Raw genomic sequence first — 26,796 nt, forward strand, 5'->3', positions numbered from 1 at the left:
TGAAATGTATGGCTATATGCTCCTCTTTTCTCTTTCCTCTATTCTTTGGCTAACGGACTAGACCAGAAGACTGTTAAACGGAAATCATGGTTTCGAGAGTACCCAAGGCTACAGATAGCCAGCCAAAAGCCGATCTCCCAGCACCTAAGCTTTCCAAAGTTGCGAAGACTGGGAAGACGGCGAAGACGGCGAAGACAGCGAAGACTGGGAAGGTCGCAAAAGTCGCGAAGGCTGCGAAGGTTGCGAAGGTTGCGAAGGTTGCGAAGGTTGCGAAGGTTGCGAAAACTGCGAAGACCGCAAAAGCTGCGAAGACCGCAAAAGCTGCGAAGACCGCGAAGACCGCGAAGACCGCGAAGATCGCGAAGATCGCGAAGACTGCCAAAACCGGGAAGACCGCAAAGACCGCAAAGTCTGCGAAGACTGGGAAGATTGCGAAAGCTGCAAAGACTACAAAGGTCGCGAATACCAAAACCAGCAAAAAGGTCGCCAAGGGCACAGCTACCGTGAAGGCTTCGGTCCGATATTCTGACGAAGAGAGCGACTACACGCATGCACCACGGCCCAAAAGGCGAAAGATTGCGACTCCGGATGTTGAGTATACTTACGGGGAAAGATGCACTGTACTGTCCGTGTCAGATGTTCCAATTCCTAATCTGCAGATTGGCAAATGGGATTACATGAAGGAACTTTCCATCCCCGAAGTTCTAAAAGACAAATTCGAAGGCCCTCTACCGCACATTTACATCGGAGGCTCAGCCCCGCAGCCTCGCTGGGTGGTTGCTCACAGCGAGGTCATACCAGTCCCTCGCAAACCAGATACCATTCTCCGAGGAATTTTCAAGGCGACTAACTATGGAGGTCCACAATGGGCCTTGGATGAAGGCAATTTCCAGTTTTGGGGTGGGCTAGAATACGAACCTCTCTACGAACTTGCGTACGTGTGCCTCGAACACATGCTAAATGATACAACATTCCGAAAGGATCTATATGCCAGCCTGGCTGATGGCCCTTTATCCACTGCTGTGTCCAAGGGAGAGGAATGGCATCCAGCTCTGCCACCGGCGCCATCCACAAGATTCTTTGCGACTGGATCCTCCCAGCTGGTTAGCCAAAAGGCCAGCAATGATTCGAATTTCTATTTCGGTCAATATGAGCGTCCGCCTGTGGCTGTCCGACCAGCCTATTCGATACAGAAGCCATACCATCATACCATGTCGACAAAGATCTACAATCAACAGAGGTTGGAGCGGTGGCCGACTGCCTCGCGATCTCCAAGTCCAGACCGGCAAAGCCAAGAGGGCAGTCAGGAGGAGAGCCAGGATGAGAGTGAGGAGGACAGCAAAAGCCAGTCCGCCGAGTCCAAACAGTCGTCTGTGACTAGGGACTCTGGCACGGAACAAAGAGAGGAGACCACCGACTCAGAGCTGGACAGTCCTGTGCCTCTCGGACATCGTGAGATGGAAGATATCACTGACACCGACTCGGAACCGGACAGTCCTGTCTCTCTCGGACATCGTGAGATAGAAGAGGTCACCGACTCGGAATCAGACAGCCATGTGTCTCTCGGAGTCCATGAGATAGGAAACGTCACTTACAGAGAACCGGACAGCCCTGTCCCTCTCGGAAATAATGGGAAAGATGCACAATTCGGTGAGTAAAAATCTCTGGTCTAGTCTTTCTCTCTGGGTATTCAAATACTTGCGAATCCTTGGATGATGTATGAGCAACTGTGACAAATCTGCCCAAAGCTTGGTTTGTTCTATACTAACTAATTGGCCAGCTACAGCCTCAGTGGATGGCTCCATTTTTGGCGATGACCCCGGTAATGCCTCTCAGCCTAGATCCAACTCGGCCCACGCTTCTCGAGAACAATCACCTGATGGTCTTTTCTCCAGCTTCCCTCCCGGCTCCAGCTCCGACTCCGACTGGGACGTCGGCGTTTCTGTCAGGACCAGCATGGCTAGCGCCGCTGGGAATGATGGGGCTCAACCGCGGCGTGTCCAATCCTCGAGATCAAATAATGGGCTCTTCGGCGGTCGCCACGTTGAAAAACATCATCGCAACCGCAAAATGCAAAATCGTGAGTTGGGCTCCAGGGCGGTAGAATTCCCAGATATACAGCACCCAAGTTACTAATGTATTGTGCAACCGGAGCAGGCGAGCCTAGGCGGAGTTGATTCTTATAGAACTGAACAAGACGCATCACCAATACCGCCGCCAGAATTAGGAATGGAGAACCTGGGCGCGATGCAAGGGCCACAAGAAGATATTGAGATGGCTGATGCTGGAGGTCGAGGATCGCCGGCACCAGTACTACCTGTGGCTCAAGAGGATACAGCAGCAAAACTCAAGGCATTCGCGTGGGCAGTGAAAGCACAAAGGGATGCAATGAGAGCTATCGCCAAAGAAAGAGTGTCAGGAGAGCATTGGAAGTCCGCAGAAAACAGACGTCCTGAGGTCGAGATCCCAGCTCACCTGCAAGATGCGTTTCTAGAGAATACCAAGTCAATTATCAGAGATCCAATTCAGCGACAGAAACATTTCCCTGACCCTCATGCTGTTCGCCGAATCAGAGTCTGGGCAGGGGAGGATTTGATTGGGCATGAAATCAAACCCATAGTCGATACCACGCTACCCCCTTGGGCTGAAAGCCACCGGCCCTTCCGGTCATGGCAAGATCCGGTGGGTGTCCTCTCGGGGCCTTGAGAGAATCCAAGCTGATCATGACCAAGACTGGTATAATCCCAGCTGCTAGAGCACGCACAATTTCCTCAAGAAGCACGAGCGGAAGAAAACTTAAGACCAGATCAGCACCAGTGTCTGTAAAAGAACAATCAATGTCTTCAGGGCGGTGGTTATTTTTTAGATAATTATGTCTTTCTTTAAATTTGGGAGTGGTTTCATTGGAGAATACGTATATTTCGCACAATACTCGAGCTCTTTCGTTTGACAATCATTTTTATATTAGAATCGATTTTCCAATCTTCAAAATGTTATAAAAATCAAATTGGTATAAAAACTTGGAGGTAAAATTAAAGTATATGATTAAATGTTGGCGTCTGATGTATTACCATCAACCGTCGCAATACTTGATAGATGCTTCGATAACGATAAATAACTCGAGTATAGTGACCACAAGCTAAGTATTTCTCACTACTTCTAATCAACTTCCAAATAGAATATAATCAACATATACTCGTCCTGATAAAGACCTCACCGTCTTATAGTTATACTGCCTGATCCCACCGCCCTAGACCCACACGCCTCGGGTGCAAACCGAACAAACACATCCCCATTGGAGAAGCTCACCCGTCTGGTATCTCATTGTCTTTGTTCGCGAGAGTCGGATCGATTTGACGCACCCGGAGAATGGACCAATATTGGAATTGACCAAATCTCTCCAGGCATACAGCTGCATTGATTCTGACCGATCTGTGGCTCCTGGTCCTTAGCAATCGTGGCTGCTAGGTTCGCCAGCAGACTCTCAAGATGTTCACATTCACTCCCCTCCTTGGCGCTCAATCGTCAGCTTCCAGGGCATCACAGTCTATCTTGGAGCTTGATGGGGGAATCAAGATCTTGGTGGACGTTGGCTGGGATGATACGTTTGATACCCTTGATTTAGCGGAGCTTGAGAAGTGAGCAAGCGGTCAACCATAACCGAAATCCGAAGCTAACATTATCGCCAGGCATATCCCTACGCTCTCTCTCATTCTCTTGACGCACGCCACTCCGGCGCATATTGGCGCTCTAGTCCACTGCTGCCGCACATTTCCTCTCTTCACACAAATCCCAATATACGCAACGAATCCTGTTATCGCTTTCGGCCGTACACTTCTTCAAGACCTTTATGCCTCTGCTCCGCTTGCTGCCACATTTTTGCCGAAGGCTTCAGTCTCAGAGCCAGGTGCATCGTCAGCAGGATCTGCCACTGTGTCAGGTGGAGATGCCGAAGCCGGTAACACAGGCCGAATTCTCCTTCAATCGCCGACAGCAGAAGAAATTTCTCGATATTTTGCCCTGATTCAGCCTCTCAAATATTCTCAACCACACCAACCCCTACCTTCGCCGTTCTCACCCCCGTTGAACGGACTGACTCTCACAGCCTACAATGCCGGTCACACCGTTGGTGGAACGATATGGCATATTCAGCATGGGCTAGAATCAATTGTCTATGCAATGGATTGGAACCAAGCTCGTGAGAGCGTAGTCGCAGGTGCCGCATGGTTCGGCGGATCTGGCGCCAGTGGAGCAGAAGTCATTGAACAGCTGCGGAAACCTACTGCCTTGATCTGTAGTACGAAGGGAGGTGACAAACTGGCACTTCCTGGAGGTCGGAAGAAGCGAGATGATCTTCTCCTAGATATGATCCGAAGCAGCCTTGCGAAAGGTGGAACGGTTCTCATTCCAACAGACACAAGTGCGCGAGTTTTGGAACTGGCCTATGCGCTAGAGCATTCTTGGCGCGATGCCGCAAATGGCGAAACGGAGGATGTTCTCAAAGGGGCCGGTTTATATCTTGCCGGCAAGAAGGTCACCAACACAATTCGACTGGCCCGCAGCATGCTGGAGTGGATGGACGAGAACATCGTTCGCGAGTTTGAAGCTGCAGAAAGCACAGATGTCTCGAATGGGCCAAAGACAAACAAAAGCGGAGGCCCATTCACTTTCAAGCACCTCAAAATCATTGAGCGCAAGAAACGCCTCGAGAAGCTCCTGGCGGAACCCGGCCCTAAAGTTGTTCTTGCATCCGACACCTCAATGGACTGGGGCTTCTCAAAAGAAGCACTCCGACAAGTAGCCGAAGGACCTAACAATTTGTTGTTATTGACAGAGTCTTTCCACAGGGACATGAAATCAACAGAATTGAACACGTCGCATGGTTCGACAACGATCGGAAGCACGATCTGGCAATGGTATGAGGAACGGAGAGATGGCGTGGCCCTAGAGAAGGGATCAGATGGTGAACATATCGAACAAGTCCACAGCGGTGGACGAGAATTGTCCTGGGCAGAAGTGCAGCGAGCTCCCCTTGATGCTGGAGAACATATGATTTACCAACAGTATCTCGCAACCAAGCGTCAGCTTCAGGATACATCTCAAACGCTGGGCCAAGAAAATCTTGAAACTGCCGCGGATGCGCTCGATGACGGATCGAGCTCCACCTCCTCTGAAGATTCAGACCCAGAGCATCAAGGTCGTGCGCTCAATTTTTCAGCATCCCTTGCTCATGCCACTCGAAGCAAACTTGCTGTCAGCGACGAGGATCTGGGTATCAATATCCTCCTTCGACGGAAGAACGTTTACGATTACGATGTGCGTGGCAAGAAGGGTCGCGAGCGTATGTTCCCTTACGTGGCACCAAGAAAAAAGGCGACGAATATGGAGAATTCATTCGCCCAGAGGAATATCTCCGGGCTGAGGAGCGTGAAGAGATTGATATGCAGCAAAGGCGCACCGATGCCGAGACTAAGCTGGGCCAAAAGCGACGATGGGATGATGCTACTGGCCCCCATGGACGCAAGTTGTCTGGTGGCACATCACGAAAACGTCCGCAAATGGATGGCAAGAATATTGAAGATGACGACCTCAGTCTTGCCTCCGGCGGCGAAGATGCTGATATAGCTGCAGAGTCTGACGACGAGGCAGAGATCCAACCATTTGAAGGACCCGCCAAGGCCGTATACCACAACAAAACCATTACTATCAATGCTAGGATTGCGTTCATCGACTTTATGGGCTTGCACGACAAACGCAGCTTGGAGATGTTAATTCCACTCATCCAACCACAAAAGTTGATCCTGGTCGGTGGCATGAAAGAAGAAACGTCAGCATTGGCAGCCGAATGTCAGAAGCTGTTGACTGCCAAGCTTGGCTCTACACTTTCTGATACTTCGTCCAACTCGGCTGCCATTATTTTCACCCCAGCCAATGGCGAAATCATTGATGCAAGTGTCGATACAAATGCTTGGATGGTCAAGCTGAGCAATACCCTTGTCCGACGCTTGAACTGGCAGCATGTGCGCAGCCTCGGCGTTGTCGCACTCACAGCACAGTTGCGAGGACCGGAGCCCGTTGCCGCCGAAATTGGTGACGTTGAATTAGCAGGCAAGAAGATGAAGCAAGTGAAAGACGAAGCAGCCTCTTCGGCCGTTGCCCCGACCTTGGAACAAGCAGAGATCAACAAGGTGGAAGTATATCCTTTATTGGATACTCTCCCAGCAAGTATAGCCGCGGGAACCAGATCTATGGCTCGCCCTCTTCATGTAGGCGATTTGCGATTGGCCGATCTTCGCAAACTCATGCAATCGGCTGGCCATACTGCCGAATTCCGAGGTGAGGGAACACTTCTAATTGACAAATCCGTGGCGGTCCGCAAATCAGGGACAGGCAAGATCGAGATTGAGGCCACGGCGCAGTCTTCCTTGGGTCGGCCCGATGGCCGTGGATCAGGGAGCTTCCTTGCCGTCAAAAGGAAAATCTACGAGGGTCTGGCTGTTGTTGCAGGAAACTAAGGCTGCGCACATGTATTCTATTTGCACCATAGTGTATACCTAACTTGATATCAACAATACATCCAGCCACTTCCATCAAGATGTTCGTAGTAGATTTTTCCCAAAGCCACACGCCCAGTGGTATTTTATCACAAATCAAATCAACACGCATTCTTGATCTGAGGCCAAGATGACTCCCAGATGACTCAGAACTCTAAACATGAGTGCAATCTATATCTAGTCTTATGACAAAAAGGAAATCGGAACCGCAAATTTTGTGTCCTCTAGGCAGTGACTTCACCTGGCTCCTCAAACTCGTCGTCTTCGGTCGGGATCTCTTGTATAATATCGTTGGTTTGAGGGCCAGTATATTTTCTAAAGGACTGTTAGTATGATACGCCACCCAGGTAAATCGACTCTCTTACCCTCGAGCATCAATCCACCACCATATCATAGCAAATGCGGCAATAAAGCCGCCAACGCAGATGGCGTAGTTCCTAGATCCATGTCAGCATACTCACATCGGCAATAAACTGGGGTCAAGCGCCTTACATATTTGCGGGCGTCACAGGCAGTTGTGGCGGGAAGAAGAGAATAGTGCTGATGAACAGAACCCAGATGATGGCGATGATGTTAATAGGAGTACCCCATTTGCCGAGCGTGAAAGGACCCTCGATGAATCTGACTTTCGACTTGTAGATCTGATGAGCAAGAATGACAGACACGTATGACAAGTCTAGTGCAGGGGCAGTGATATTGAAGATTGCAGTGGCTGTTTGCGTGGAGCCAATAGCAATGCAGTTCAACCCAATGCTGAAAATAACCACGAACCATACCGCATTAACAGGGGTATGAGTCCGAGGATTAACTTTGGAGAGGATTCTAATAGCATTTTAGCCTGGGACCTTGGTCCAGTTTATGGATTGCCTTACTTTGAGAATGGTAGAGCATCATCACGGGCAAAGGCATAGGCCATTCGTGTATCTGCTAGCATAGCCGAGCAACCAGTGAAGAATTGGACTAGGATGACAAATGCCCACATGATAGTTCCGCCTCGTTTCCCACCAGCATTCAGGAAGATTTGAGCTGCAGGAAGACCAGTAGGAGAGTTTAGAATTCCCTCGAAGTCAGTGAGACAGAAGCACATTGAAACAGTCAGGAGCCATCCGAATGCCCCAGATACTAGGACAGCTGTTTGAATAGCGACTGGTCCTCGCACGGCAGCATCGTGCGTCTCTTCAGACATACTAAGAGGGATTAGAAGTTGGAATGGTGACTTGGATTCAGGTAGCATACTGTGTTGTCCCATCATAGTCGGTCATGGTCCAGGCAACGGATATGAAACCCAGAGAAAAAGAGAACAATTTTGAACCCCATCCTGAGCCGTCTGTAAAATGGCCAAAGACCCAAGACGCTGGCTGTAGGTTAGGGGTAAGGGTAATTAAGACAATGCAGATACAGATAGTTGCCACAACTGCGAAGTCGTCAGTCTATGTCTGACAAAAGGATATGTTGATACTTACTGTTGATGGGAGCAAACCAAAGAATGATTCGATGCAATGATTTTGTGGTCAACGAGCAAATCACGCCAAGAATACACAGAATTGCGATAGATAGTAGAACAGTCTCCAACGCTGTCCTGGAATGATATCAGCCTGGTTGACATAGAAACCCGATGTTGGCGCTCTCACGGTGCATATGAGTACTTGCCATCGACAAGCTCCGAGTTCATACTAACACAGGCCAGCAACATCTGACTGACAGTGTATGCTACGCTAGAGACTCCTGCTGTCTGACCAAGGAGGTTGCACCAGCCCTGAATCCAGGAAAAGACAGGGACCTGGTCGGGAGGCACAACATGTTTTGTGACAAAATACATCCCTCCGGCCGTTGGATATGCCGATACTAGCTCTGCCACTGAGCTTCCAATGCACATGGCCATGCATGAGCCGATCAACCAACACCATACAGCCGTTGCTGGCCCGCCAGCCGATAATGGCGCACCAAAGGTCGCTGGCACAGAGCCAAGTACCCCCAGGATGGAGATGGCATATGAGACGGTCGACCATTTGGAAAACTCTCGTCGTAACTCCTAGTTCGATCGTATTTGTTATCAGATTAGCCCCGCTATGATCGTCATAAGGGTCTTGGGCCACAATTACCTGCTTATACCCGATGCGGGCTAGCAAAAGCTCATCATCGTCTTGAATGGTGGCCATTGTAGGTTGAATAGGAGCAGGAGTATCCTGTGCTATTTCTTTCTTGGATTTGCAATCTGGATCTGCTGGCTTTACGGTCAGGTCCATAATAAAGGAGGTGTATGTGATCGGTGTATATGCAAGGAGTTTAGGGGAGATAAGGAAAAAAAGAAAATAGAGATATCTAGAAACCAACTTACAGAGATCCTCTACTTTTATTGTTATATCTACTCTGCTCGAGCAACCGAATGAGGACTATCAAAGCCCAAGAAGAGACGGTGAGATGGGTACGCCCGACGAAAGCCCTGAGGAGTTGGAGCCAACACTAGGATCGGAAATTGGTCGTGATTGGAGAATAAGATAAGCGTGGAATCAATTTGTAAGTTGATTCAAATTGAGTGCAAGTAACAACCAATTGCTTAATGCAAAGTGTTGTTACGAGAACAAAAAAGATTCCAGTTGGTCGAAGATCTTGGGACGCGGGCCATCACAGGCACTTGGTCCGAGTGGGATGGTGCTCTAGTCCGTCTCGAACACGGAGGCATTGCAAATTGGGTGATCAAATTGCGGACCCTCAAGACTAGAGATGAATGGCTGGCAGTCCTGGGCCATGTCATATCAGTATGCAGTCTTCTCCATATTGACAAGTAAATGTGATGGAGCAAAAGACGGAGTATAGGACGGCCCACGTGAAGAACCTCGGAACCACGTAAATCCGAGTCAGTTTAGGTGGTCAATCCGGTATACCATCAACATCCAGGCTTTTGTTAATTGTTGCTCGCTATTCCGTTTCATACGTTATGCCTTGTTGCTGAGATTGTGTACCATTTCTCTATATCTCTCGCTCCCACCCCTGTGTGACCTCTCTCGCCTTTTCACACCGCGGCATGATCCACCATGGCCAACGCTTCAATGTATAATGCAATGGGTCAGGGATCTGGCGAAGACCCCTCCAATCCGCAGCACATGGCCCAGCAGGCTCCCTCTCAGCAATACCCCGCGGGTTACCCTCCTGGAGCCGCACCTCCACAACCAGGAGCACCGTACACCAACCCAGCTCCAAACCAGTGGGCCGCCTACGGCTCACCACAACAACCGGGTTTGGCGAGTCCCGGCGTTCCATATAATGCGCCGCAACAAGCACCAATGGGTGTAGCTGGAGATCCTGGAATGGCAGGTCTTGCGTCGCAGATGAGTGGTTTAGGCATTGCGACAGATGCGGGGGCCAGAACACACCGGAAGAAGCACCGTCATGCCCACCATGACATCGGAGGTGCTGCAGCGACTCCCGCACAAGGGTTCAACAACGGCATGGACCAAGGGGGCTTGCAAGCGCCGCAGCAGTCACAATTCCTTAACACAGGATTGAATCAGCACGCTGACCGGCCAGTTTCCCCAGCCGTGGGGTTGGTATCTGGGCAATCTGCCCCCGAGATACCTGGCCGGCCCAGTGGTGCAGGTTCTGTTCCTACCCAAGGGCGAATTGATCCCGAGCATATCCCCAGCGTTCCTCGATCGCGCGACCTGCCCGCTCAGTACTATTTCAACCATGTCTACCCGACAATGGATCAACATCTTCCCCCGCCAGCGGCAATCCCGTTCGTGGCCCATGACCAAGGCAACTCCTCCCCCAAATATGCTCGCTTAACGCTCAACAACATCCCCTCCGCCTCCGATTTCCTTACCTCTACTGGCTTACCATTGGGTATGGTTCTTCAGCCACTCGCGCCTCTCGATCCCGGCGAACAACCGATCCCCGTGCTGGACTTTGGGGACGTTGGTCCCCCGCGATGCCGACGATGCCGAACATATATCAATCCGTTTATGTCCTTCCGATCTGGCGGCAGCAAGTTTGTCTGTAATATGTGCACGTTCCCCAACGACACGCCCCCCGAATACTTTGCGCCACTGGACCCATCTGGTGCGCGTGTGGATCGTATGCAACGTCCTGAATTATTGATGGGAACTGTGGAGTTTACGGTTCCAAAGGAATATTGGAACAAGGAACCTGTGGGGCTACAGACCCTCTTTTTGATCGATGTCAGCCGGGAGTCGGTTCATCGGGGATTCTTGAAGGGTGTCTGTCAAGGTATTCAGGATGCGCTGTACGGCGATGGAACTGAACCAGAAGTTACTGAAGGTGATGACTCCTCGCGGAGATTGCCCGCTGGAGCGAAGGTCGGCATTGTTACGTATGACAAGGAGGTGCACTTCTACAACCTGACGGTATGTTTCTCCGCCGCCGCTTGTGATGTCTCTCTCCCTAACATATTATACAGGCAGCATTGGACCAAGCGCAAATGATGGTTATGACCGATCTGGATGAGCCATTTGTGCCGCTGAACGAAGGTCTCTTTGTGGACCCATATGAATCAAAGTATGCGATCACTCGAATGCCCGATTTACGGCCGTTTCCTAACTAACTTTTTAGGTCTGTAATCACTTCTCTTCTTAGCCGGATACCCAGCATCTTTTCTTCTATCAAAAATCCCGAGTCGGCTTTGCTACCGACATTGAATTCAGCGCTCTCTGCACTGCAAGCTACAGGTGGCAAGATCGTTTGTGCGCTGGCTAGCTTGCCTACTTGCGGTCCCAGCCCATTGGCAATGAGAGAGGACCCCAAGGTTCACGGAACCGACGCGGAACGCAAACTGTTCACTACCGAGAACCAAGCTTGGAAAAAGACGGCAAGCAAGCTGGCCGAAGCTGGAGTGGGCTTGGATGTGTTCATGGCAGCCCCTGGTGGCGCGTATCTCGATGTGGCAACAATCGGTATGTTATATTGCACTCATTGTGAATGGCCTCAGCTAACTCCAATCTACAGGACACGTCTCTAGTCTTACAGGAGGCGAGACATTCTTCTATCCTAATTTCCATGCCCCACGGGATCTCCTCAAGCTGCGAAATGAAATCTCTCATGCTGTGACTCGTGAATCGGGATACCAAACTTTGATGAAAGTTCGATGCTCCAATGGGCTCCAGGTCTCTGCCTACCACGGAAACTTCGTCCAGCACACTCTGGGCGCTGATCTGGAAATTGCCGGTATCGATGCCGACAAGGCCATCAGTGTACTCTTTAGCTACGATGGAAAACTTGATCCCAAGTTGGATGCGCACTTCCAAGCCGCGTTGCTTTATACTTCTGCAGATGGCCAACGGCGTGTCCGCTGTATCAACGTTGTAGCGGCAGTGAACGAAGGAGGCATGGAGACGATGAAGTTCGTTGACCAGGATGCCGTCGTCTCGGTCATTGCCAAGGAGGGTAAGTTTGTTTATAAAACAGAAGGAAGAATGACAAATCCATACTGACACGTATTACAGCCGCTTCCAAGACGTTGGACAAGACCCTCAAGGATATCCGAGCCAACATCTCTGAAAAGACAGTCGATATCTTCAGTGGATACCGCAAGATCTTCTCGGGCTCGCACCCACCTGGCCAGCTGGTTTTGCCTGAGAACTTGAAGGAGTTCTCGATGTACATGCTCAGCTTGGTCAAGTCCAGAGCATTCAAGGGTGGGCCCGAGTCATCCGACCGACGAGTGCATGACATGCGCATGATCCGGTCAATGGGCTGCACGGAAATGTCCTTGTACCTCTATCCTCGCGTTATCCCCGTCCATAACATGCAGCCAGAAGATGGATTCCCGAATGAGCACGGACAGCTTCAAATCCCGCCATCCTTGCGAGCCAGCTTCTCTCGTATTGAAGAAGGCGGTGTTTACATCGTGGACAACGGTCAGGGAATCCTGCTCTGGCTGCACGCGCAGGTCTCACCCAATCTACTGGAAGACCTCTTCGGACAAGGTCATGATACCCTCCAGGGCCTAAACCCCAACATCTCATCTCTGCCTGTGCTGGAAACGCACCTGAATGCACAGGTGCGCAATCTGCTGCAGTACCTCTCTACAGTGCGCGGATCTAAGTCCGTAGCGATCCAACTGGCCCGCCAAGGTCTGGATGGGGCTGAATACGAATTCGCTCGTCTCCTGTTGGAAGACCGGAATAATGAGGCACAGAGCTACGTGGACTGGTTGGTGCACATCCACCGCCAGATTAATCTGGAGCTGGCCGGTCACCGCAAGAAGGAAGATACCGGCGAAAGCGCATTGGCTAGTCTGTCCGCCATGCGTGCTCCGTATTGGTAGATGTTTCATCCGACATCCCCCGTCCAACAACCCCTCCCTCTGCCAGGTACCGTTTTTTTTTTGGCGGCCGGTTCCCCTGGCGATCTAGACTGCAGGTAATCTGCAAAGAAGGACAGCGGAGGGGCATCCATTGGTGGGGCTGAGGGGCAGGGGTCCAAGTTGTCCTACCCAGACCGGGAAGGTGATGACGCTGACTTCAGTGGCTTACAGCTCTGCCCTCGATGGGGAAGTGGAGTGGGATTCAGGGAAAGAGAGGCAGGGAAATCAAGAGAATAATTGTGAGACATTGGAGAGTTCATTTCTTGTGCATACCAGCGTAATCGTTTTTTTTTATTATTGGGAATTCATTGTGTCACAACTTCAACTTCTTCACGGTCCACCTGGCGATAAATCATCCAGGGCCTTGCAGGGACATATTGATACCCACCTTCTACCCACAGAGGTACCAAACGGAGTCAAGTGGCGATCTAGACGATCTGGAAAGAAATGAGCTTCGGTGAGCTATGCCACGACACTTCCCCCATAGTCGGCCCACATCCCCATTTTCAAGGTGATTCGAGTCGACTTGCATCGGAGGTTTACTGGTTCAGAACTAAAGATACTTAATCTGGACGATCGGACACCCCATTTAGAATGAGATCAGTAAATCACATTAACAATCGAGAGAAACAATACGCCTTTTCTCACGATAATTGCCGCAGAAAAGAATCCAGACTCGATCGCCAGGCACAGGCGAATGCACCAGGGTCCGGATCGACGTCAGAGGCGTGTGGTGGGGGAATGAGCTGTCGCTAAATTTATCATTGGCCCAGGGTCTTTGGCACCGAAGCCAGCGCCTTATGAAGCATTGTTTCCTTGTAATCGGGGATGTGAACTGGCAGTGGGGACATCAGCTCTCACCTACTTCATAGGGATAAGCTTGTATCCATTATTGACCGGCATTGGACGAGAGAGAGAGACGGGGATAATGGCTGGTTGGATTGATTATTGTCGCATAACGTCTAGGAGACGTTATTATTGGTCCATTTGGCCCATTTGATATTAAAATACGACATCGTGTATACTATCAGCTTGGTAATGCATTATCTTGTCACTATGATGTTCAAGTACAATGTACAACATCCTTGATTTACCTTCGACTATTCGCCTCAAAATCGTATTAGACTTTTGTTCGGGATTCTAGATTGTTTCTAGACAATGACCATGTCCGAATGTAAGCCGAAGAATAAGATCGAAGACTTCCATGTGGTGGCCAACACTCGCATCCATAGAACAGACGGCAAGCTCGAATGGTTCCTGGCAAAAATGCAAGCAAAGTGTCTGTGCAGCCACGCTTCCAAGCTTCTTGCCATGTTCTTTGCCATGGAGTATCGCTGGATCGAAGTTTGTTCACAGAATTCTCTGATCTGTTTGGGAGAACCGCGGATGCAACCGGAGGCCATGACGTGGAGTTCGGGCGACGAGTGCTGACTATTGCCACCCCCGTCGGGATGTGGCTCGCAGGCGTTAGCGGGGCGATTTTGTTAAAGAATCGTTATGGACACGCAAAATGTCACATCGACACACTGAGAGACTAATAGCGCCAGAATATAGAGCCTCTATGGTTAGCGGTGATGCCCTAACTATCGGCAAGATCCTAGACTGTGTAGTCCACAAGTAGAACAATGTACCACATACGAGGTTGTACATCTGACATATCCAATATCGCAGATTCCTATGTCAGATCAGAATCATGCCCGATTTTGGTATCTTAAACCACAGGTCTGGGCTCTTTGAATGGACTTCGAACGAGGCGAGACGCCCTGATTCGGTGCCATACTTTCGTCCTGATGGATTCGCTTTTTTATTTTATTTTATTTTGATTCTTTTTTTGCCTTTTGCCAGCCCACAATTTTCTAAAGTGATCCATGGATCGAACTAGGCGTGGCTTTGCACGTTTTCTTTCAGTCTGTACATCCGGGGCATCCCCTCCATTGGAAATCTATATAAACCCCGTTCGTGCACCTTCGATCTTTCTATTCATCAACACATTCACTTCAAAGTACATCAGTACATTCCTTCTTTATCACATTCTCTCTTCCATTTTCGAGATTGACTCTCGTTGCATTCCTTACTTCTGTCGACCAGACTTGCAATTTACCCAACTACATCAGTCTTTACATTTTTGTATACCCATCAAGATGATGTTCACCAAGACTCTCGGCCTTGCTGCCCTCTTCTCCGCCATTGCCTCCGCTCTTCCCCAGGACATGATGGTCCGCCGCTCAGGCATGGTTAAGCGGGAGGGCGGCGGCGTCACAATCACCAACAACCTCCAACAGGACGTCTACGCCTGGTCCGTAGCCGGCGACGTTGGCCCCATGCAGACCATCAAGAGCGGTGGTGGCACTCTCTCCGAGACATGGCGCAAGAACCCCAACGGCGGCGGTATCTCCATCAAGCTCGCCCTCGATCCAGAGCAACACGATGTCCTCCAGTTCGAGTACACCGACGCCGGTGACACCATCTTCTGGGATCTGTCTTGCATCGACATGAAGTCCAGCAACAAGTTCACCAACTACGGCTTCGCTGTTCGGCCTTCCGATGAGACTTCCACTTGCCCCAAGGCCATTTGCAAGGCTGGTGATACCGCTTGCTCAGCGGCTTACCTGATACCTACTGATGACCACGCTACCCACGGTTGCCCTATCGACACTGCTCTCGACCTGTCTATTGGCCAGGCCTAGACGGTCCAGCAGTGTCTCATTTGCCGGTTGAACTGTGCATCCTTTCTTTTTTACATTTTGCATTTATATACCTTTCAAACTCGTTGCACTCAGCCCTAGTCGGCAGGTGACGTTTCTTTCTTTTCATACATATCACCTCGAGCTGGTGATACCTTTGGGGATGCAGATTGGTGATTTTTTTGTTCTACACATGTTCGGTTGAGTCGACATGTCTTCTCGCCCTGAGCGGATTGATTTCTGCTGGGGCAGGATGTCTCGTCACGAGCTATGATTTCTTACGCCTTTTTTTTGGAAATACCCCCCCACACTTGAGAATCATGGAAAAACGGGAGTTATATTTGGTGGGGGAGAGAAATAGACTTGTGGATAGACATATGATCATCAGATCTTGAAGATTTACACGAAATATACGATCTTTACTTCAAATTACTTGCTTTGTCCCTTCTGAAATGTTAAGAGGTCTAGCCTTTGAGATGTATCCGAATACTTTGGCACTGCAAGAGTAATAATCCTTACGCCTCCCAAGAAAAAGAGAAAAAAATAACGAACAATCCTCGAATCCACAAATGAGCACATAATCGGCACGAAGCGAACAGTGGAATTTCGTCACCTAACACACCAAACAAGAATATCTCCGATCTAGACCGAGTTCTGGACAGCGACCCTTGACAGATCCCAACACGCGAAATTCCTATTTGCACACCTGGCCCCGCACCTCAGACCCGTTGCACGAATTGTCGATCCTCCGCCAACCGGATGGGCGGATATGCGGATGGCGTCGACGCAGTGTCCACTGAGGGGTCTGCTGCCTTGGAGGGTTTCGATTAAGAGGTTTCGACTTTTTGAGGCCAGATCGGATTCCTTAAAATTTTCTTTTCCATCCAGAAAAAACCCCGAATTCGATCAATTAGGGTCTGATCTGCACTTTTTCCTGTCGGACGTGTGTAATCAATATCTGATACAATCAATATCTGATAACCCCGATGTAGTCATTGGGTATTATAGTATAATTTCGTTCGTCATAGGTATACTAATGACTGCGGTATAGATTCTACAGTATAGACTAGTAGTAGTGCCTGAATATCACACGTGGGAATGCATTCATCGTAAATAGGTACATAACCTAAAGAGCCAAGTTATCCATTCACGTTTAGCAGGCAGCATCTGTCATGAACTGTTCCTATTGAGAGGCAACAGTGATCTCTTGGTTCTACGAGACGTCAACCATGGAATATGCCGTGTGGATGTTTGGGAACGAACTCCACGAGGCGAAGCACGATTTCCGGTTTTGGACGAAAGAGGCTGATTATTAAGGTTCTTTCATCCAATGAGCGGGGTTATGCTTAAATTGATCGGATTCTTTTGCCGTTCAGTCGAATCCGGCTCCTTGCCAAGACTACCGGCTTTCTCTCGGCGTGTCTTAATCCTTGGTTGAGCTGTCTAAGTCGGTCAAAGAGGATTCAGCTGAAAGATGCTGATCCTGTCAACTCTATTCATCGTGAGCGTTCTTTTGCCGTCATGTGCCGGGGGCTGTCGGGTACAGCGCTGAGTCACTATACACGTGGTATTTAACCTGGCATGTTGTTTTCACCACGTTCCAAGGGCTACCATATTAGTCATTCATCTATGTTACGTGAACCTACAAATCGCAGATTGATACCCGATACATACGACGAATCAACCACGTGAGTGTATGAGCAGGCGCTTTGAACAGTGTTGTGCTTCAATGTAACCATCTTGGCATCCAGAGTAGGGAGCACTACCCCGGCTACCATTGCCACAAGATCCCTGAGAGAGATGGTCAAAGCCAAGGCTTCTAGGCCTCAAGCCGGCGAGGTGTAGTCCGAGAATATCAACGAAAAAGAAAAACTAGATTTAGGTTTCATTGTTACTAAATCCTAGTCAAAACATACCATCCATGAACGATCAAAGTCAAAGCGAGCCAGAACAACATCAAAAGGAACATTCCCAACAAAATAAGTCGCCATGGGAAAGGGGTATCTCAATACATAATACACACAGCACAAAAAAGACAATATCCCCCCCAAAACCTATCTAGCACTCCTCTGAGCCCGCCACTCTCTCCACCGTTCCATCAATCTATGCGACCTCATAGCCTGAAGAAACGCATATGCAATAAACCGATAGATAATCGTACAAATTCCCAACGCCATAATATTCATCGGCCCATTCTTATCCAAATTGTAAAGCTTAAGCACCTGCTCACCGGAATCAATAGGACAGCTTCCATTCGCAAGGCTCTGCGCCTCTGAGCAATGGAATACCTGGCCTTGCAGCGAATACGGCGCGAGATTAGCAATGGCGTACTTGATCGGCGAGAGATGGTTGAATCCCTGCAGTACATTATTGACGTTAAGACTCATGATACCACCGAGGATGTTGGAGATGGATAGTAGGATGGAAGTCACATTGACGGCGAAGCCAACGTGCGAGAAGAGCGTGCAGAATACTATCCCCACGGACTCGCCGCAGCTGATTATGCAGAAGCAGTTGTATGCGGCGATGAGGAACATCGGTACCGTGCGTTTCATGTTGTCTGCGAAGGCGGCGAGTGCGCCGAATATGAGCGATGTGATTATCTCAAATGGGACTTCGATTGCCGTGTAGCTAAGGATGAATGTCAAGGCTGTATAGCAGCTGTCTGCTTCTTCGCGATAGAAGACGTCGCGTTCGCTAGGGTAGGTTGCGATGTTTTGGAGCATGCCTGTTCCAGATGAGTATGGAAAATGAGAGTATAGGGGAGGTGATAAGACTTACCCACAAAATATAACGCCGCAAATTCCTGCACGAACCCCATACGTGATTGCACAGCAGCGTAATCATTCTTCAGTGGCGCAAAGAACAGAGCCATGATTATCGCTATTCCCGGAATCTGTGCTGTCCGTGCCATGACCAGCGGAGGCTGTCGCCAGAAATTTATCACTGAGCGATGTAATACTAGGGGAAATGTTACGCGAAACGGCAGCATCTGTCGCTTGAGGCTACCCAGCTCTGCGGGTGTTGCGATTTGCGATGTCTGGCGGCCTAGTCCCATCTCGAGAGGACTGTTCTGCCAGTGGGAAATAAGGTTCTGCACACGCTCGCGTGTGAAAAGTTCTCGGTCTGCTTGTTGCAGATCTATCGTGATGAGATCTAGGACAAAGTCTGCTGGGTTGGTTGTACGCGGACATTCGTGGCCTTGTTCGGCAAAGTGCGCGAGCATGTGTGACCCCGGACCTGCGTAGACGGGATAGCCGCCACGGGCTAGGAGGAGGACTTGAGAGAAATGGGTAAAGAGATCTGAGCGAGATTGATGGAGAGTAAGAATAAGAGTGCGGCCTTCGGCGGCGAGGCTGTGGAGGAGCTCTATTATGGACATTGCCGTGAAGGCGTCAAGCCCCGAGGTTGGTTCGTCGAGAAGGAGGACTTTTGGGTCTGTGAGAATTTGAATTGCGATTGTGACGCGCCGCTTCTCGCCGCCGCTGATACCTTTGATCAGATTACTGCCGATAAGATTGTCGGCGCATTCCTTTAGACCCATTTTGTACAGAATCTCCTCTGCACGTCGGTTCTTATCCTCGCGGGACATCCAGATTGGCAGACGTAAGCCTGCAGCAAATCGTAGACTCTCCCGTACTGTTAAGGAAGGCATCAGTGCATCGTCGTCTTGAGTTACGAAGGATGTCACAGATCGAATGACGCTCTTTGAGGGTATGGCTCCGTTGTATAGCATTTCACCATAAACACGGTATTTTGTCCCTGCGGAACCATGTAGTCTGTGGGCTATTGAATTCAGCAGCGATGTCTTGCCGCTTCCAGACGGGCCCATAATGACATTCAACTCTCCTGACCGAAACTCAGTGGTGATGGGCTTGAGGATCTGGAGTATCTTTGCTTTTTGCCAGGGATATTGTCTCTTTTGGATATCTAGCGCATATTGATCAAGCGATAGCGCCACCCTGCGCACCTCGTCTGCTGGGCGAATTGCGAGCTTAGCCTTTTTGCTGGACGGGTCACCCTCAGTTTTCCGCGCTTGGGCAACATCTATGGCAAATCGGTTGTATTGTAGCAACAGTCCAGCCAAGGTATAATGGCCAACAACAAACGCGACGAGCACCACAATAGGCCGCCAGATCCAGTTGGATGGCATCCCCAAGCTCTCCATTATGTAGCGGCCGGTGTACTGTTTGCAAGCTGGGTCCCGTGGATCGTTGGAATATGGACAGTCATAGAACTGGCCCAGCTCTGGGCCATTGACACCGATGAATTCGTTTGCACATAGGGCACCAAATGTGTAGAAGCTATAAGCACACCACTTTAACCACTTCACGTAGACTGGGATCTGGTTTGCCTGGACGAAGTACCCGCACGCAAACGATTGCAACGTGAAGGACAGGTTGGTTACCAGACTGGCTCCAGGGAAACTTCGCGCAACACCAACAGCTACTGCGGCGAATGTGACGGCAATGTAGTGAGTGAGCAAGGTAAGAACGAAGAAGACAAAGAACTGCGCCGCATCAAGACGGTACCCCACCATGAAGTAGAATATGAGAGAGAAGATCAACGGCACAGGAAGATCCTCTAATGGCAACCGAGCTGCTCGTCGGCTAAAAAGGAAAGCCGGTACGCTAACCACGCCTTCGTTGCGCTCACGATCGAACAATTGAATGTCGATTGTCAGCCGATAAGTCTCATACAACAGAATGAGATAGCCATTCAAGCTGCTAGCAATGTACAGACTACCCTCACGCGAGCGTATTCCTGCCTGGCTCTCGTCGAGCTGCAAGAAGATCCACCCATTGATGACACCCATTCCAACAGCTTCCAGAAGACTACCAGCGACACCCATTGGATCACGAATAGTAGTCTTAAAAGTGCGAGCTGTCAAAACGTGGAACTGTCGACGAAACGAGACCGGCTTCACAGCTCTAGTCTCAGGGCTATCGATCTTATGCTTCGAGATTGCCTCTTCGCTCTGGTTCTTCCTCTCCGTATGTGTGATCACGGCCTTCTTCGTTCGCCACGCCTCCCTCAATCGCTCAACACGAACCTTCGAAGCAGCCTCAAGCGTCTCCGATCGATTATCAATAGCAGCAAGATCGATCAAAAACTCAGCTGGATTGACGAACGGTGGAAGAACATGACCACACTCCTCGAAATGCGCCAGCGACCCTTCCACGGAGCCACTATACAATGCTGCCCCTCGAGCCAATAAAACGACATTATCAAAAAGGCTCCAGATCTCCGAGCGCGGCGCATGGATTGAGACAACAACCGTTCGCCCATCCAGCGCAAGACGCTTCAAAGTCCTGATAATCTGAAACGCACTGGTAGCATCCAACCCCGTCGTAGGTTCATCGCAAAACAACACAGACGGATTCGCCAGTAGCTGCACGCCGATGCTAGTACGTCTTTTCTCGCCACCACTGCAGCCCTTGTGAGCAGTTGTGCCGATACGGGTATCAGCGCACTCTTTCAACCCGAGTTCGAGAATGACCTGTTCCACAATCTCGCGGCGCTCAGTCGGAATTGTTGGTGGAGGAAGACGCAGGTCTGCAGAATAGCGCAGGGTCTCACGAACTGTCAGAGTTGGAATGAGGACATCCTCTTGCATAACATAGGCGCTGCGGATGCGCGTGATATCAGGGTTGTCGTTGAAGGTTGTACTTCCGGATGTATTAGTTCGGGAAAGGCTCATTCGGCTAGCCATTAGGTTGAGCAGGGAGGTCTTGCCCGATCCGCTGCTTCCGATTATGGCGGTTAAGCTTCCGCTTGGCATGGAGGCAGATACATTGTCCAACACTGCCTTGGATGTGCGTGCGGGGGCTTGACCTCTCAGACGCTGCCAGATCTTTGATGGTGAGGTCTCCCATATTGGTGTGGTGTTGACTTGGAGGGATAAATTGCGGACGTCGATATCCACTGGGTTTACTGCGCGCAGAGAGAGGTTGTATGTAGCATCTCGCACATCTGCAGGAAGGACCGCATGATCTGTGCTCACTTCGGTGATGATCTCCTCTTTCTCCATGGCGAGTCGTGCTCGTCTAGTGAGATTGGGTGGCTGCGAGTCATGTATCATACCCCAGGTCATTTCCCCCAGGTTCTTCTTTCAAGGTCGGCTTCCCCTCTTTCATCGAGTCGCTGTTGGTAATAAACGGGATGGAATGACCGCAGGATGATAGGCACCCCGAGTTTCTAGATTCTGCCCCAACAATTGATCCCTGGTCGGAGGGGTTGGTGCAAACGCTAATCCCGACTTGATATCCTTGTAGTTCACAACTCACATTCGGAGAAGTAAAATTCAGTCTCCTTACCTCGGACCTCTCCCGGACTATAGTTAGCGTCCGACTCTTGGATTACGATTGGACTGTCACCCCGCAGAACGTGGTCCTTGCATAAGCGAGGAGCTGTCATCCACTGGGGGGTCCGGAGGGCCACCTGGTAGAGGGTACATCACAAAACATGTGGGACAGACTTAGCTGATATACTCCATATTGAGTATATAAGCTCCGGAGGTTTCAACCCGGGCAGTCATATCGAAAGACTAGCAAGGACACGAAATAAAGGACGGGAAAAGCTAGAGCCTCATAGCACTCGTCATAACTTCTGTCCATGAGAGGCTGTGTAGGTACGACTCTGCATAAGATCCATAAGATCACAGCTGAAGTCAAGGATACCCCCAGCTCAAGGGAAGAACAAAGAAACAAAACTCCAGGAACCAGAGTCTAGACCTTGAATACCGGACAAATTAAAACCAAAAAACAACCATTCAATACTGTACAAGGATGAAGGCCCTATTTCCTATTCTGTCATGCAAGAAAGCCCAAGCCTCGATATATACACTGCCCTGAATAAAATGAAATCCCAGACCATTATCCTCCAAAAACAAGAACGCCTACATCACACATGAGATCATCCGGACTCTCGACATCAATTCATCGCACAAAATCACACCGCCATAATTTTTGGTTCGGACCGGGGAGGCTTTTAGGAAAGGCGCTCGTTTGTATTAGACCATGCACAATGCACAATGACACGATGACACGCCCCCGGAGAGTCCGCGCACCGGTGCTCGCAAGCCAAAATTGGAGAGACACAAACGCCAATGTAAGCGGCGATCCTCCCCAGTCTGGAAGATGCGGGCAATGCATCGGTCGCAGTCAAAAAATCAAAGCCAAAACGCCGCATGGTACAACCTCGGTCTGAGGAGATGATCATTATGTCCCCCGGTCCAGGACAGGGCCAACGCCTCTTCCAAGAGGGCGGTAATAATCAAAAGAGAACAAAATAGTAGTTTAAAAAAAGGACAGGGTGTTAGAAGGGTAAGCGGAGGAAAGAGAGGGGGGGAAGAAGAGGGACATTCAGGTGATCAAGAAATCCATCTTCATATCATGAATAATCCTCTCCCAATCCCAACTGTCCTCCATCCGGGTATCCATTACCTCCCAAACTCGCGAAACCACCTTAAAGGCAGGTTCGATATTCCGCAGGTTGGAGTAGGACTTGAGGTTATCAAAGCCCAGTTTGACTCGTTCGCGCTGTTCGGGAAGGAACGCGGAACACCCGAGCAGAAACAGCGGCATGAGCACGATACTAAAGGCACCTGAATCATGTGGCAACTGGTCCAAGTAATTAAGCCCGTCGTCAACAACTTGCGCGATCTTATCGCTCGGTCGCGAAGGCCGGATTGTGCGGTATAGATATACCCAAGTGGACTGGCGGTATAGCTGGGCCAGAGACCAGTTCGGGGTATCGGGCTCGTGAGAGGTTTCCCATCCGCGGATCGCTGTGTCGATAGAGACGGCCTCGCTCAGTGTCTGGTAGTCAACCGCTGGTTCGTAGCCTTCGTTGAAGCGTTCGCGGATACGGTCGCGTAGCTGGGTCACCTGCGAGATATAGTTGAACAGCCCGTCGAAGACGCCAAGGAACATTCCTGCCGATGCACCGGGTACAAATTCGGGTATATGAAACTCGCTGTGTAAAAGGTTGGGGCGGCGATCGAGGGAGGTGAGGGAGTTCGAGACGTCGTGGTACTGGAAGAACTCGACGATGAATTGGCGGAACTTTTCGTTTCGAGGCTGCTGTGATAGTAGCAGGTATCGGGCGGCATCCATGTGCGGTCGGTATTCGCCGTTGGTTTCGCCTTCGCAGATCGTGTTCAGGCTAAGGGCAATGGTGGAGGCGATGATCGGATCCTCAACGAGCAGTCGCTCTTCCTCATCTGGGCTCTTCGGTGACGACGATGAGGCATTAATGTTGTCTTTCAGATCTTGAATGGCACGATGGAAGTGGAAGTATTTTCGCTCCTTCAGCTTCTTATCGGGGTCCAACCCTGAGAGATGTGACCCGGACAAGCACATCAAGGAGTGCATCAGCCCTCGGTGCTGGGTCGCCATCGGGAGAAGGATCTCCTTAAAGGGATTCGAATCATCATTGATAAGAGTCAGGACACGACTGAAACCATACACGAAATGATCCAAAAAGCGACGGTCGACTTCCGTTTCGATGCCGTCGATGAGGAGGGGTAGACTGCGCGGCACGGCTGCAAGGGACTGGGATTGAGCTGATTGAAAAAAAAAACCACATTAGTCGGTGTGAGAGAAGGGGGAAGATAATAATAAAATGCGCCTACCATCAGCCAACCTCTGTCTCCCACTCTTCCAGATCTCCTTGGGCGGGTAACCTTCGCAGACGACCGCATTTTTCTGACAGTTGAGACACCTGACCTGTTAGACAACCCACAGACCAGGTGGGAGATGCGAACTTACGCAGGTTTTGTCTCGTCACACTTCTTCTTCCTGCGACGACAGGTTATACAACCAGTCTTGGAGCGACCTTTGGTGACCTTGGCCTGACCTCCAGGGACCGGCAGCGGGTGTTTGCGTGGACGACCACGTTTCCGTGGGACGGCAGCGGGAGCGCCCGACTCCACATCCACCGGCTTGATGCTCAACAGGTCGTCGTCGAGTTCTTCCACCTTGGGGATTTCCATGATGTCCTCTAGAAACTGTGCAGTCGAATCGAATTGCGAGTAATCTTTCATTTGCTCTTGGTCTCGATCGATCGATGGCGATTCCTCGCCATTCCAATCGGGCGAATCAGTCGACGCATCGTCAGTGCTGACTCCAGTGCTCGCACTGGATGTGCTTGCTCGGATGAGAGAGCCACGAATCCCTGATAGAGGAATGGCGGACATCTCCGGTCGGGCATCACAGCCCTCCCGAGCCTCAGAGTCATTCAAATCCACATGGGTGAAGAACGGGGAACTATGCATTGACAACATCGAGGGAAACAGGACATCCGATAAGAGCCCAGATGCGCTCTGCTGACGAGAGGGGGACTTTCGGGTATAAATGGAGGGGGGAGGAAGCTAAGTACGGGAAAATGTGCTTGGTCCACCAACGTGCGTGTGATCAGAGAATACACTTTCCAAATCGTAGAAAATGTAGAAACTGCCAGATAGACTCAGCAAAGAGAGGGGGAGAAAAACTAGTCCGACCTTGAAGGATATTAGGGGCATTAATATAGACTGAGCTTGTGGTAGGTACGGAGTACTCCGTACGTCTAGTAGGTATAGGGCTTGGGTGAATCCAATGCGTAATGAAAATCCAGGCTACATTAGTTTCTACCTATGAACGCATTAGCCCGGAAATCCTCAATAATTTCTATTCCCTCAAATTTTTCCTAAATTAAATATTCTCAGACCTATGTCTCTGTTAACCTTCGCATGCGGGGAGGCTGCCAAGCATGTTGGATCTGACGCCCTGATTTGCAGTGAACAAGCCTCAGCAAAAGCAAAAAGAAAAGAAAAAGCGAATGGTTTCTGGGGTTTGGGTTTTATTTGCTTTTTGCTGTTCGATTTTGCTTTGCTTTTCTTTTTGGAGGACTCGTTGCCTTGGGATCGGCCTCTGATCCATAACTCCTGCCTCGTATGATTCTAGTCCGGAGCGCCATTAAGCAACTACACATGCAATACTTCAATACAGAATAACGTGGGTGATTCGTCATGATGCCACATGCGCCAGAAGTCAACCCTGTAAGACATTCCCCCTTGATCCGTGGGGTTTCCTCGAGCCAAGACAAATCACCCCGGATGCGATGACACCTAGTCCCCGGAGCTGTACAGACAATATAGGTAGAATGATGTGTAGCAATACGACTTGATGAGGATTCCTCTGACGAACCATTCACCAAGCGTGAAAGGCTCCCCTCCCCCACTATGAAGCTTTCTTCTGCTTCCTTTTTTTTTTGTTGCTGCTCAGATGCCCCTCGATCCAAGTGACGCCTATTCCCATTGGGAGACCCCCCCACACATCGGGCCTAAAAGGCCCCGGTCTTGATTGAAATTTCCAGCTATTTCCGAGTAGGATTCTCTTTCGTGAAATGCCGCCAAATCTGGGGTAAAGAGTGGGCCAGATCGTTTGGTGCGACCAGCACGGACATCCGCTGCAGGGAATTGACAAGGTTCGGATTACAGACGCGATCCTGATCCCACTCCGTTGTCGGTTCAGAATGCCACTTAGGTCATCTTCTGTGAGCAGTCAATATTCTGCACTGTCGTCCAGTTTGTATGGCTTCTTGCCATGCTTCTCGGATCCTGTTTAGTTGCTGTGAGCTGTGACAGCGAAAAGGGGGTGGAATGTGGCAAACTGCCCAAAGTACTGACTGCGCAATGCCCCCATGGATCTGCCGGGAGACTAACAAGGAAACACTCGTCTGGAGTTAATGACGGGCTAGCGTTAAGGCCCTTTTCTTTTTGTTGGAATTTTTTTTTTTTGATTTAACCGAATTCGACCCATCAGCTGAGACGCGTCAGAGGCTAGATGCTTTTCATATCCCTGCTAGTAGTTGCCTGGTACGAGCTTCTTCGCTTTCGCTTATACCGATTTACACATGCATTGAGGTCAAGTTACGAAGTAGATCAACGAGAAATTTGTCACCCTTTTTTTTTTTTTTTTTTTTTTTTCCTTTTCTTTTCTTTTTGATCCTCAAGATTGACACTGCAAGTCCATTGATCTGACGGGTTGGACCAACGATACGAGCCAATCGTTCGATGGTGGAATGTGCCGCTAACAAGTCAGGCAATTTATACAGATGATCTCGCGTAAAAAATTATGGGGAACGTTCTGAAGGCTTTTTTTGGCGTCGCATTATAATTCTTGACGGGGCCACAGTCTCTTTATCTCGCCTCTCTTCTCCATGCGAGTGTTTCCAGTGTGATCTAGGTGGTTGA

At 49.9% G+C, this 26,796-nt stretch overlaps 8 protein-coding genes across 8 annotated transcripts; 5 read left to right on the top strand and 3 right to left on the bottom strand.

Annotated features, from left to right (window-relative positions):
* Positions 1–86: 86 nt before the first annotated feature.
* Positions 87–2,706, top strand: N7457_008471 (uncharacterized protein; the record flags this gene model as incomplete). The annotated part of the gene is made up of 3 exons (XM_057179514.1): positions 87–1,650; positions 1,781–2,100; positions 2,158–2,706. The coding sequence occupies 3 exons, from the start codon at positions 87–89 to the stop codon at positions 2,704–2,706; spliced, it is 2,433 nt and encodes an 810-aa protein (XP_057027900.1).
* A 783-nt stretch (positions 2,707–3,489) lies between these two features.
* N7457_008472 (cleavage polyadenylation factor subunit CFT2) lies at positions 3,490–6,515 on the top strand (the record flags this gene model as incomplete). The annotated part of the gene is given in 3 exon segments (XM_057179515.1): positions 3,490–3,638; positions 3,690–5,355; positions 5,367–6,515. The coding sequence occupies 3 exon segments, from the start codon at positions 3,490–3,492 to the stop codon at positions 6,513–6,515; spliced, it is 2,964 nt and encodes a 987-aa protein (XP_057027901.1).
* A 263-nt stretch (positions 6,516–6,778) lies between these two features.
* N7457_008473 (uncharacterized protein) lies at positions 6,779–8,713 on the bottom strand (the record flags this gene model as incomplete). Its single annotated transcript, XM_057179516.1, has 8 exons — positions 6,779–6,869; positions 6,920–6,991; positions 7,047–7,376; positions 7,427–7,741; positions 7,791–7,968; positions 8,018–8,133; positions 8,186–8,586; positions 8,657–8,713. 8 exons carry the CDS (start codon positions 8,711–8,713, stop codon positions 6,779–6,781), a joined length of 1,560 nt encoding a protein of 519 aa, XP_057027902.1.
* An 876-nt stretch (positions 8,714–9,589) lies between these two features.
* On the top strand, positions 9,590–12,837 carry N7457_008474 (Sec23/Sec24 family protein; the record flags this gene model as incomplete). Its single annotated transcript, XM_057179517.1, has 5 exons — positions 9,590–10,918; positions 10,972–11,069; positions 11,124–11,464; positions 11,517–11,954; positions 12,014–12,837. 5 exons carry the CDS (start codon positions 9,590–9,592, stop codon positions 12,835–12,837), a joined length of 3,030 nt encoding a protein of 1,009 aa, XP_057027903.1.
* A 1,203-nt stretch (positions 12,838–14,040) lies between these two features.
* On the top strand, positions 14,041–14,307 carry N7457_008475 (uncharacterized protein; the record flags this gene model as incomplete). The annotated part of the gene is made up of 1 exon (XM_057179518.1): positions 14,041–14,307. One exon carries the CDS (start codon positions 14,041–14,043, stop codon positions 14,305–14,307), a length of 267 nt encoding a protein of 88 aa, XP_057027904.1.
* A 710-nt stretch (positions 14,308–15,017) lies between these two features.
* N7457_008476 (putative extracellular thaumatin domain protein) lies at positions 15,018–15,563 on the top strand (the record flags this gene model as incomplete). The annotated part of the gene is made up of 1 exon (XM_057179519.1): positions 15,018–15,563. One exon carries the CDS (start codon positions 15,018–15,020, stop codon positions 15,561–15,563), a length of 546 nt encoding a protein of 181 aa, XP_057027905.1.
* A 2,051-nt stretch (positions 15,564–17,614) lies between these two features.
* On the bottom strand, positions 17,615–21,591 carry N7457_008477 (putative ABC efflux transporter; the record flags this gene model as incomplete). The annotated part of the gene is made up of 2 exons (XM_057179520.1): positions 17,615–18,288; positions 18,342–21,591. The coding sequence occupies 2 exons, from the start codon at positions 21,589–21,591 to the stop codon at positions 17,615–17,617; spliced, it is 3,924 nt and encodes a 1,307-aa protein (XP_057027906.1).
* Positions 21,592–22,924: 1,333 nt separating this feature from the next.
* Positions 22,925–24,846, bottom strand: N7457_008478 (Zn(II)2Cys6 transcription factor; the record flags this gene model as incomplete). The annotated part of the gene is made up of 3 exons (XM_057179521.1): positions 22,925–24,126; positions 24,196–24,284; positions 24,332–24,846. The coding sequence occupies 3 exons, from the start codon at positions 24,844–24,846 to the stop codon at positions 22,925–22,927; spliced, it is 1,806 nt and encodes a 601-aa protein (XP_057027907.1).
* Positions 24,847–26,796: the final 1,950 nt, after the last annotated feature.

Source organism: Penicillium paradoxum (assembly GCF_028828445.1).
Source record: "Penicillium paradoxum strain IBT 22861 chromosome Unknown utg000007l_segment0_segment0, whole genome shotgun sequence".
NCBI lineage: Eukaryota > Fungi > Ascomycota > Eurotiomycetes > Eurotiales > Aspergillaceae > Penicillium > Penicillium paradoxum.